Raw genomic sequence first — 12,270 nt, 5'->3', positions numbered from 1 at the left:
TTCAAGGACATGTAATACTTCTGCATACATGTATGCGTATGTGTGTGTATATATACACATTACAAAGTGAAAGAAGTTGCTTTAAAGGATATGACTTACTTCTCAATTTTTTTTGTCTACGTGGCATCTCAAATTGAATTTGAACTATATTTTTTGAGGTTATAAAGTCAAACTCTTGTCGGTGGATTGATACATCTTACACAATATCATTTTGAATGATAAATAAAATGGGAAAAACAATTTAAGACATTTAAGACAGATAAATGCATTGATAAAGGTCAACTATCGGAAAACCTCGAGAATTAAATGAGATAACCGTCTAGGTTCATATATATTTTTTAAATTGGGGAAATAAAACGTTAAAAAGGATGAGTAATGACAATGCATTTGGTTTATGATACATAACTATTGAAGTGTGTGAAAGTCTTAGAGATAGAGGCATTTAATGGTTTACCAAACTTTTCAAAAGAATGAAAAAATCAATACAATTCAACTCATGCTTGTGTTTTTCTCACATTCAAAGATTAAAGTATATGGAAAGATGTAAAAAAAATGTGCATCTTCTTGATTTGCACGTACATTGGTTACTCTTCCTTTAATTCCAATGTCTGCTCAATTATTCATAGGATAAATATCAATTAATTGTATAGAAACTTGTTTGAAAATAAAAAAGAGCATTTTGGGCAAAACATCATCAAATAGTTTACTTGTACTTATATTTTATTATAAATAGATATACTTAATTTTGCTTATAATTTGTTATGGAAGGAGTATCTCATATTGGGTTTGAACCATATCGCTTTAGCTTATAAAGTCAATATTTTACTATTAAGTTGACACTTCTAAGATAAATTCTTTTTTACCAATAAATAAAAGAGACAAAAAAACAATTTAATGCATTGAAGACAATTAAATTCATTGATATGTGTTGACTGTGTCAGAGTCCTAGAAATTAATAGGAGAGAAAAAAATATAGGTTTTGAAGGACAAATGAAAAAGAGCAAAATAACTTAATACATTTAAAACAATTAAATGCTTTGATAGATGATGACTTTTCTAGAATCATAAGTATTCGCTTTAAAACATTGTAACCCAAAAGCGTTTAAAAACACATGCTCATGATTTTCTTCTAGCTATCCCGATTGATGGGTTAAGTCGGCATATGTCACTACTAGAGGACCGCATTATCCTTAGATATCGCCTTATGATTCCGCTATTTTCTATTGATGAAGTATCCCCCGTATGTGCCTAGATACTTTTAGAGAGCATTGATGATAGATCATCTTATGTTAATATTAGCATGTTTTTCAGTTTTTTAGTAGGTTTCACCGGCAAAATAAAGGAGTATTAGATCAATTGTCTATGATTTTGGGACATTTGTATTGTTTTCTATATTTGAGTCCGTAATTCTATTCTTCCCGAAACATAGCAATTTTAGGGTGTTCTTGATGAAATTCACAAAGAAATCAAGCAAATTAGGCAAAACAAGACATCTCAAGATTTATGTGGTCCTTGGAAAGATGAAGAATAAAGATTCAAGAGGCCTCAAAAGACTTTACGAGAGGGAGGAATTATGTTCCCATGTTCCAAGAAATATTACATTGAAGAAAACATCTTAAAAGGTGAAGAAAACAAGCATTTCGGCACCAAAAGTTGCACCGAAGCGCCTAGTTGCATCGGAAGGGGCGCTAGGTGCCGAGAAGCTGCACAAAAGCGCCCATGCACATGGTAGGGGGTGCCGAAGCCTAGACCTGGCAGGCACATGTTTCGGCGCATGGTCTAGAGCACCCGGTGACTTGCGAAAAAAATGACTTTTTGAGACTTTTTCTCCCCTAGAAGCCCATGTTTTTAGCTCAAGTCGTGGAAAATTTCCCTATAAATTTCGCCTTCCTCATTCATAATTTCTCGTTCGTAATTGGAGCAGTTCAAGAGAAGGCTAATCTAGGAGCTTCGGGAGGAGTTCTATCTTCTCCTTATCTTTTTTAGGGTATGTTTTTATCTTTTTGTATATTGTCTTAGTTATCATGTGTAACTAGATATTTATAGGATAAGGTTCTAAGATGAACCTCTATTTGTTTTCTTGGATAATTATTTAATTTAATGTCATTTATTTTAGTGTTTTCTATTCGCTCTTAAGTTTTATTATGATTAGTTTATTTCATGGAGTGCAACCGTAGATTAGGCATTTAGGTTGTGATAGAGCCTAATATTGATGCTTATATGTTGATATTTATAACTACCTTTCTAGGAAGTAAGTAGTTAATAATCGAACGAAAGATACCGAAAACGAGTTGACCCTATTAATAAGTACTATGAGGTGACATTACCGATATTGAGTAAAATCTGTTGAACCTAGAATGTAACTAGTTATTAATTAGGGTAACAAGTATCTCCGGGGAGTGAACCGATCATAGTAAGACCATTCTCCTCGAACTCTTGGTAAGGTAGAGATTGATAGGGCTGCCCATTTGTAGAACTACCAAGATGAGAAGGAGAGTGTGCTATGAATGTCCTAAGATTCATAGATGGAAAGACCTTCGGGAACATTAGACTTCATTGCCTTTGAAAATCTAGGAACGCATATTTAAGTTTATGGTTCAATTACCTTTGAATTAGCATGACCCCGCACATAAGGATCACCATGTGATCAGCGGGTGCAACTTGACAACCGAATAGGTTAAAACGTCCCAACGGCCTCATCGTCCGTATAGTTCACTTAAGATAACTAAACACGACATGAATGTTATTTAATCCCAACAAAATAAATAGGGGGATTCGAAGAGTCCTAACCAATGCTCACTTTTCTCGCAACCATACATGTAACTTGCTCTCGTTGCAAACGAGATAAAAATTGCAATCTCTAACCCTTAACTCTTTTGTTTTATATCGTCAAACTAAAATAAGTAACACGTATTATTTGAACAAAACGACAATCCATGTAGATACGATACTCTAGTTATCACTTTATTACTTGGTAAACAATTCGATACACTTGTCTAATCCGATCAAGCATGCATTTCATTTTAATATGACTTTGTCGGGGATGTCCTTTTTATATATTCAGGTGGACATAAGTATCAGTGAGGAAAAGGAAAGTGGTAAGGGCATGATCTAAATGATTTGGTCAAAAGATTGTTCAAATTTAAGATGATGATTGATTAAAATAAATAATAAAGCATGTCAACCCTTCAATTTCTTAATTTGTAGGTTTGTTTTTAATTATGATATTTTGGGAAAAGTAATATTTCTGGTGTATGATGGAGATGGGTTGGGCTAGGATTGATTTTACGGGGGGGGGGGGGGGGGGGGGGGATGGATATTGATGGTGTGGAAGGGAGATGGGTGAGGGTGGGTTGAAGATGAAGATGAGTTAAAGATGATGAATTTTTAATTTTAAGTTTTATTTAATGTTTTTAATAAAAATTAATTAAAATTAGATAATTTGGTTTGTTGGACATGCTTAGTCATTGACTTAACATGTATATCAGTTTTTTTAACGGAGTCTCACTATATGGGTAACTTCGCAAACATTTAATAACTAAAAGGACCATTATGAAACTAAATAAACTTAATGTACTGATCCGGTATAAACAGAAAATTTAAAGGACTCCCGAGAGGTATTCGAATTTCTAATTACAACTCTTTTTCCACGTTTGCTTTCAAAAGAATAATGATTCATGCTCTGAACCTCATCGGCAGCGGGGATTCCCAAGAAACTTCTTATTGTCTTTCTTGGTTTACCTTTTGTGAATAAACTACCATTGTGGTTGATGTAAAAGATTTACATATTAGAGGTAAAAGATTCAATATTTAGAGGAAGAATATTGATAAAATATAGAAATTAGTAGTAACAATTATCCCAACTAGTCTCTTGACCCGTGCTATCGCACGGGTCTATAATAATTGTAAATCAAAACATCTTATAGACCGCATTAGATGTTACATTTGTGTCATCGTCATATGAATAAACTAAACTACATTTTAAAATAGTTCTTTATAGACCACATTTGATGTTACACTTGTATCATCATATGAATCAACTAAATTACATTTTGAAATATCTCTTTATAGACCACAATTGATATTACATTTGTATCATCACCCTCGTCACCATGAACCAATATCTTCAAGCCTTTCCTAGAAATAACTCTAGACATGGCTACATACAATTGCCCATGAGAGAAAATTGATTGAGGCAGATAGACTCTATTGAGAAAGTAAACCGTAACGAGAAAAGAGAAAGAAGGAAAGAAATATTGGAGGAAATGATGAATATTATTGAATGATTTTGGAATACAATGCTTACAGTTATTTATAGCTCAACTATATGAGTACCATCCTAAGCTAGCATGTACATCACATATGTGATTGTACCCTAAGCTCTAACTAACTCGAAGTTTGTTACGGCTATGAAACTAGCCTAGAGTTTACTTAGCTTGCGCCGCAAGTAACTAGTGTGTAGTGTGTTCCTCTTCCTTATCTTTGATCATCTGTGTTTCTATACTTTCCATGTTATTCTTCAATATCCTCCCACAAGCTGGAGCATGATAGATATTGATCATGCCAAGCTTGGAAACAAAAGAGTGAAACTTTGGAGGTGGCAAAGGTTTGGTGAGGAAATCTCGCAAGCCGTTCTTCGGTAGGTATAGGAAGCAACCCGAGTATTCCTTTTTGCACCTTTTCTCGACAAGATGGCAGTCTATTTCCAAATGTTTAGTCCTCTCATGAAACACTTGGATTGGAGGCTATATGAATTGCACTCGACCGTCACAATATAACACAGTTGTCCGACACAAGTGATTTGTAAATCCTTCAAAAGATAGAGAAGCCACCGTAATTCACATGTCCCAGATGGAAAGTGCTCTATACTCGCTTCGAAGATGACCTTGAAACAGCTTGCCTGTTTCTTTGCACGCCATGAGATCGTGGATGAACCTAAGAAGAAACGAAGCTCGTTGTTGATCTTCTAGAGTCAATACACCCGGCCAGTCGGCATCAACATAACCAAGGATTTGTAGTTCGATTGTCTAGGAAAGAATAATCCAAGTCCAGGGTTTTGTTTTAAATATCTAATGACTCTACAAGCAGCTTTGTAGTGTAAAATAGTGGGAGCATGCAAAAGCCGACTCGATTCTTTGGGTTGCTAGTGTGATGTCCGGTCTCGGTAGTGTTAAGATAAAGGAGTCTTCCAATGAGCCTCCCGTAGCAAGACACATCAGCAAAAGGTTTTCTATTGTCTTGGTGCAATTTGATGGAAGTGTCCAAAGGGGTGGTAGCAGGTTTAGAAGCTAGAAGACCGAAGAATCCAACAGATCAAGACAATATTTCCTTTGTGAAATAGAGATTCCCTTTTTGGAGTGAGCAACCTCTAAACCTAAGAAATACTTTAGAGTTCCCAAATCTTTGATCTTGAAATGAGTGTCAAGTATGGTTTTGATTCTAGTAAATTCGTGATAGATGAACCGGCAAGAATGATGTCATCTACATAAACTAACAAAGCAAGAAATCGAACCCCGCCGAAAAGTGAAGAGGGAGTAGTCCGATGGTGACCGTGTGTAACCTTCTTCTATCAACAAAGAGGTCAACTTCTCATACCACTTCCTACTTGCTTGCTTCAAACCATAGAGACTCTTATGTAACTTACAAACCTTATTTGGTGCACTAGAAACACCTTCGGGTATGGTCATGTAAACATGTTCTTGCAAATCTCCATGTAAAAGCATTGTTTACATCTAATTGATGTAAATTCCAGTTCCTTATTGAAGTTATGGCAAGTAAAATTCTTATTGTGGTAAGTTTTGCTACTGGGGAGAAAGTATCAAAGAAATCAATACCTTCAACTTGATTGTACCCCTTGGCCACCAATATGGCTTTGTATCTTTCTATACCGCCATCTCGCTTTGTGTTTGACTTTGTAAACCCACTTGCTACCAATAGGCTTCACATTGTTGGGAAGATCAACAATGGACCATATTCCATTCTTAGCTAATGCATCTAGTTCAGTATTCCATGGCTTTTAACCAACATTCGACCGACAAGCTTCTTTGTAGGTTTTTGGCTCGGTACATTGTGTGACGTACATGGAAAAAGACTTATGTGATGGTGATAAATGTGCATAAGAGTGAAATGATGCAATAGGGTAAAGAATACCTGATGATTTTGATGATGGTGCGAAGAAGTTGATGAATTACATACATAATCTGCTAGATAAGAAGGTGTCTTCCTAATTCTAGTATTTGTTGATGATGATGATAAAGGAGCATGTGTAGTGTAACATCCTGCATCGCTTACGGGATTGCCGACTAACCCCACAAACCAACACGAGTCTTTTCAGCATGCTTTGTCCTCACTCACATGCTTACCGGGAAACTTCCCGGTAGGTCACCCATTCTAGTACTACTCCAAGCCAAGCACGCTTAACTCGTGGAGTTCCTATGGATTGAGCTTCCGAAAAGAAGATGCATCTTGTTGATATGGATAGTACCTAACAATTCTTATAAGCCTTCCTTCAACCATGTAGTCCCATACCTACACGGCCTCCGGATCCCTCTCATTCCGATGTGATTCAGTTCCTCCTATCAACGTGGGGTCATCCCGTAACAGCCCGGTGGTCCGACTCATCCCGCTTAAGTCCGGGCCGGCTCGGCTCCGCCACTCGTTATTGTGCCATGTTGTGGGTGTTACATGTAGGGTCGGGAATGGATTGAGTATCATCATCTATGTTTAGTGGTGTTTGTGTAGGAGAAGTATGGAGAGAATTTTGGTCGAAGAGGTAAGATCATCATGAATAGAGGGATTAAGATTTTGGTTTTGATTTGAGGATGCAGGAGAAGTATTAGGATAGTACTTCCATAGAGATGGTGATGAAACAGGTTGATAAGGGAAAATATTTTCATGATGTGTAATGTTTCGGAAACAAAAATTTCCTTATTATGAATGTCAAGTAAAACTACTCCTTTCATGCCATGTTTATATCCCAAAAAAACACACTTTCTTGCTCTAGAAGCAAGTTTATTTCGTTTGCTTGTAAAGTGGAAGAAAAAACCAAAGAACCAAAAACTTTTAATTGATTTAGGTCGGATGACCGTTTATGTAAAAGAAAATAAGGAGTGTTATTGTCAATTATAGGGCTGGTCACTCCATTCATGATGAAAACAGCATGAATAGCAGCATAAGACCAAAAATGTTTTGGAAGATTTGATTGGAAAAGTAAAGCCCTCACTATGTTTAAAATGTGTTGATGCTTCCTCTCAACTCTAGCATTTTGCTGAGGAGTCTCCACACAACTTCTTTGATGCAAAATCCCTTTAGAGGAGTAAAAGTTTGGCATGAGAAATTCAGGGCCATTATCACTTCTTATGATTTTAACTTGACAAGAAAACTCGATTTTCAATGAGAGTAATAAAATCAATAATATGTTGTCTAGTTTCGGCTTTTGTTTTCATCAAAGTTAACCAGGTATATCTACTAAAATCATCTACTGCAGAAGAAAATATGAGTGACCATGTATGGATTTAACAGAAATGGGACCTCAAATATCAAAGTGTATTAGCTCAAAAGGCGTTTAGCTTTATTACAACTGGGAATAAAAGGGAGTTTTCTATGTTTAGCAAAATGGCATACATCACAAGTAGCTTTGCTATCAACATTTACAAAAGGAAATTTGGAATGTAAAGCATTCATTCTAGAAAAGGAAAGGTGACCTAATCTAAAATGCCACAGGGCACTATGAGGTAAAGTAGTGAAAGGTTTGTCAATGGTACTTGAACCGCAAGCAACCTTATCTGGTAGAGTCAAGTAGTATAATTCATCCCTCCTTTCACCGAACCAATCATCTTCGAGTATTCTTTTCCCGAATAATACATGTGGAACCATCAAAAATAACAATGCAATTTAGTGAATCGTATATTTTTGACACGTACAACAAATTGAACTAAAATTCAGAACATAAAGCACATGTTTTATTGAAAAATCTGAACTAAACCTAATGGTTCCGGCATGTTTAGCTATTGCATAGTGGCCGGTAGGCAATTTTATGTGCATGGGAGTGATTTCATTGTAAGAATGAAACCATTGAACATTTCCACAGATATGATCACTAGCTCCCGAATCAATGATCCAGGAGTTCGCAGCAAAACTATGACAAGTTAAAGAAAATATGGAACTAGTACCGTGCTTACCATTTGATGTATGACCGGATGGCATGGAAAAAACCTGATTTGTAGAAGCTTGTGAAGGCACCGAATCTTGTTTAGAAGATGAAACCTGAAGTAAACTCATTAGCCTCTCATACCGGTCGTGTGTAATGGATGTAGAAGCAACTCTCCCGGTCTCATCAGAGTGGAACCTTCAATCTCTCGAAGATGCGGCATGATTAGCATAAGAAGAATTATTAAAATTTCTTTGAAGATGAGGAGGGTATCCATGCTTTTTGTAGCATGTTTCTATGGTGTGATTGCTTCTACCACGTAAAGTGCAAACCCTATTCTTGTTGAAAGTAGAACCTTGACCGGTATTCTTGTACACATTTCCCGAATTACCATGCTTAGGTTTACCGTAATTCACGGCATTGATAGAGGGTAAAGAATCTTCAACAACTTGTACAAAATTACCCCGCCTTTCATGCCGCAACACCATGGAAAATATCCTATTCATTGGTGGAAGAGGATCCATGAGAAGGATCCGAGACTTAACCATGTTGAAATTCTCATTGAGACCAAGAAGAAAACGCATAGCATACAACAAAATGTGATTTTTCCTAGCAGTGCGCATAACCTCACAAGAACACCGAACTCGCAACTACAACTAGGCATAGGCAAGTATATCTCTAGTTCTTCCCATAACACTTTCGGTTCGAGTAAAATGTAGTAACCGATTTAGAATCTTGTTGTAAAGAATAGATTTCTTGCATGAGTTCGTAAATTCGTACCAAATCACCTTGAGCAAAACGTTCCTTGAGATCATTCCACACATCCATGGCGTTTTCCATGAAAACAATAGATTGAGAAATTGAAGGATCTACCGAATTCAAGATCCATGAGTGAATCGGCATGTTGCACCTATTCCAGCACGAAAAGAAGGATCAAACGGATCTCAGAATCGGAGGAATGGTGCCATCAACAAACTCATATTTCATTTTTCCCCCAAGAGCTCTACGCATCGAACGAGCCCAAGAATGATAGTTCGAACCATTCAGCAATGGCGTAACCGTTACAGAGGATGGACCATCACTAGGGTGAACGAAATACGGGCTGGTTTGATCAAGAGCAACCTCATATGAAGAACTTGCACCATTGTTGTTGCGAGGTGCCATGGAAACGAAAAACGAGAGGAGAAAAACGAAGAAGAAGAAGAGAAGAACATAGCGGAAGAAGAAGCTCTCTTGAATCAAGGCTCGTGATACCATATTGAGAAAGTAAAGCGTAACGAGAAAAGAGAAAGAAGGAAAGAAATATTGGAGGAAATGATGAATATTATTGAATGATTTTGGAATACAATGCTTACAGTTATTTATAGCTCAACTATATGAGTACCATCCTAAGCTAGCATGTACATCACATATGTGATTGTACCCTAAGCTCTAACTAACTCTGAAGTTTGTTACGGCTATGAAACTAGCCTAGAGTTTACTTAGCTTGCGCTGCAAGTAACTAGTGTGTAGTGTGTTCCTCTTCCTTATCTTTGATCATCTGTGTTTCTATACTTTCCATGTTATTCTTCAATAGACTCCAACATGTTTAAGGGATTGCCCTTGATTTTTATTGATAGTTATAGCAAACGAAACAACCAATGGAAATTGCCTTTGTTGAAACTTAAAGGGGATTCTCTTGTGAGATAGAGTCAATGATTACCTTGCGATATAAACCTTCTGACATACATTGCTTCCTGTTATGACCTTTGCTTCAAGGACGTACTTTCCCATTCTTGTGATAACCAATCGTGTTCCATTGCGCAATCCTAAAGTCCGATCAATTTCGCAATAAACTAATAAAATGAATTCGTGCATAGAAAATTGATACAATGAGATCAATGCAAGTCTCAAAATTCTTATACTTTTTTTATACGATAAGAATGACACTATATTATTGTTCTCAACCAACAACTACTTTCAATTGCTATTAAATAATACTCCAATTTCCAATTGCACCAAATATTACTATTGTGTTACTTTTGTGGTACTGTGTATTCCAAATTCAGACGCAACCTAAGCCATTACATTCTGATCATTACATAACTATTGAATATAACTATTATTTCCCTTTTTTGAGGACCAAACAATGACTTATCCAGCAACAAATCATGCCCTTTGCTCATCCAAAAATTCTACCAAACAATACATAAATACTTAAAGTAAACGATGTTATATAAATTTCAGTTTTCAAAGGTTGTGTTGGATTACAGCTTAAAACCAAATTATAGGCATCATTATAAGACTTTTTCATTACAGGTTTTGCAATTTTCTCAAAATGCATTATTGCATCTAAAGAAAATTACTTTAAAACTCAACTTAAATTACTTGTATCTTAAAATAATATGAAATTTGGAGGCATGATCTATGTAGAGCAGACTATTTCACGACTGATAGTGCTTTTTCTTCCTCATTTTACTGTCTTTGGACGCCACAGTCTAAGCTCAATAGCCTTTAGGTTCTGATCATTCTCAAATGCCGGATTGCCTTCATAAAATACTGCAAATAATAAGCAAACAACTATCTAGAAGTGAGTAAATAATGTGTCTTGGTTGAAGCCATTGGAGCACAACATAGAGAAGTAAATACTTTGAAACCTCATTATTCATTAAAAACAAATAGAAACGAACTAATAATCTTTTTCATAATTTCTTAAGAGAAATTTCTGTCAATAGAGTGTAACTGTAGAATCTCAGATGCACTCAAAGTGATACGTACGAACACAGAAATTGCATTAGAAGCTAAACCAAATTTATCTAAACTAATGAGAAAGATTACAATAAAAGGTGAATGCCATCAAGACCGCAACTACACAAAAGTGGTGGGAATTTACTTATACTGGAATTAATCCAAATTCTGAAAATCATATGAAGATTTGGTAAGAAGCAGAGTACCAAATTTATCCACTCATAAATCATTGAAGCTATTAAGTATATTGGTTGCAGGTTGCAACCAAGCATTGCAATTCTTGCTACATGAAATAGGTTTTCACCAATCTGATGATCATGGCTAAAGAAACAAATATACAAATTCAATCAAAGTTCTTAAATCACATAATTAAAAAAAGGTTTAAGAAGGCATCCTTACATGGAAATCCGTTGAGGAAACAATGAACGTTGCATCTGCAAGTTTGAGTCAACGTCCACCACAAGCAATCTGATTATGTGTTCAAGAATGATTTGGACAGAACAAACCGTGAACAAACAACACAGAATGAACTAACCAAACATCATTCTTCTATTAACTTTGTGAGATTACAATAAAAATATGAAAGGGAAAACAAAACTATAAGCGAAAACACTGGAGAATGATTTGTGTAACATTTACGTCATTAGAAAGAAAAACAAAAGTACCTGATTGGAAGCATAATCAAAATTGAATCTCCCAAACCATGATTAATTTCAAAACCACAAATTCCTAATCATTTGCGCGTGTCTCACTCGAGGATGTCGGTGCCGCTCTCATCGTTCTTACACATAGAGAACAACAAAACCTCCAATCATCTCCTTCCTATGATTCACCCTTGCCTCACAAAAATTTGTTGCTGGTACAAATGAAGAAAGAAGATGCAGGCTCTCTGTTAGAGGAAAAAGGTGGTTGAGAGAGAGATTGATTTTTTCCTTGGAAATGAATGAAGTTTAATTGAACGTGGCAGACAATTCTACAGATGAAGCCGCCATTGTTTTGTGCATAGCCTTGGATCACGCATAATTGGTTGGAGTGTGTAATATCCGCTGTCGGTATCGGTATATTACCCGTTGATCGTGCCAGCAGTAATTAAATTCATGGAAAGTAAGTTAATGGATAATATAAGTTAATGGATAATATTTTATGAGCTTTATACGGGAAAAGTATCGTAGTCGTTTTAAACACGCTTGAGGCAAGGGTATAATTGTAATTTCACGGAAATAGATATTTATATGTTTTTGGGTGGAAAATATCTCATTTTCCCTTATCCATTCTCTCTCTATGTTGGAAAAGATTTTCCTCCTCCTTCTCTCTTCTCTCTCACGCCACTCTCCTCTCTTCTTCTCCATCAAATCTTCCGTACCTTCTTCCTCTCATGGCAATGTTGTAAAGTG

At 36.1% G+C, this 12,270-nt stretch overlaps 1 protein-coding gene and 1 long non-coding RNA gene across 3 annotated transcripts; both read right to left on the bottom strand.

Annotated features, from left to right (window-relative positions):
* Positions 1-8,349: 8,349 nt before the first annotated feature.
* On the bottom strand, positions 8,350-9,052 carry LOC146896783 (uncharacterized). The gene is made up of 2 exons (XM_085736346.1): positions 8,930-9,052; positions 8,350-8,775 (listed from the first exon to the last, which is right to left on the bottom strand). Exons 1-2 carry the CDS (start codon positions 9,050-9,052, stop codon positions 8,350-8,352), a joined length of 549 nt encoding a protein of 182 aa, XP_085592472.1.
* A 1,293-nt stretch (positions 9,053-10,345) lies between these two features.
* On the bottom strand, positions 10,346-11,917 carry LOC146896782 (uncharacterized). Of its 2 annotated transcripts, XR_015023407.1 has the most exons (3): positions 11,542-11,907; positions 11,276-11,344; positions 10,346-10,687 (listed from the first exon to the last, which is right to left on the bottom strand). It is a non-coding gene; the product is annotated as an uncharacterized LOC146896782 (long non-coding RNA). The 2 variants fall into 2 exon arrangements; XR_015023406.1 differs by having other exon boundaries at positions 11,276-11,917.
* Positions 11,918-12,270: the final 353 nt, after the last annotated feature.

The sequence above is a fragment of the Medicago sativa genome, chromosome 8 (assembly GCF_051527215.1).
Source record: "Medicago sativa cultivar Bolivia chromosome 8, Bolivia_mono, whole genome shotgun sequence".
NCBI lineage: Eukaryota > Viridiplantae > Streptophyta > Magnoliopsida > Fabales > Fabaceae > Medicago > Medicago sativa.
Note: the sequence above shows the minus strand (reverse complement) of the source record. Positions and strands in the feature narration are given on the sequence as shown.

Excerpts from the sequence above, each read along its gene's own strand:
- LOC146896783 (XM_085736346.1), bottom strand. The coding sequence starts at position 9,052 with ATGCCGATTCACTCATGGATCTTGAATTCGGTAGATCCTTCAATTTCT. Across the intron at positions 8,776-8,929 it reads GTTTTGCTCAAGGTGATTTG|GTTATGCGCACTGCTAGGAA; the intron begins GTACGAATTTAC and ends TGTTCTTGTGAG.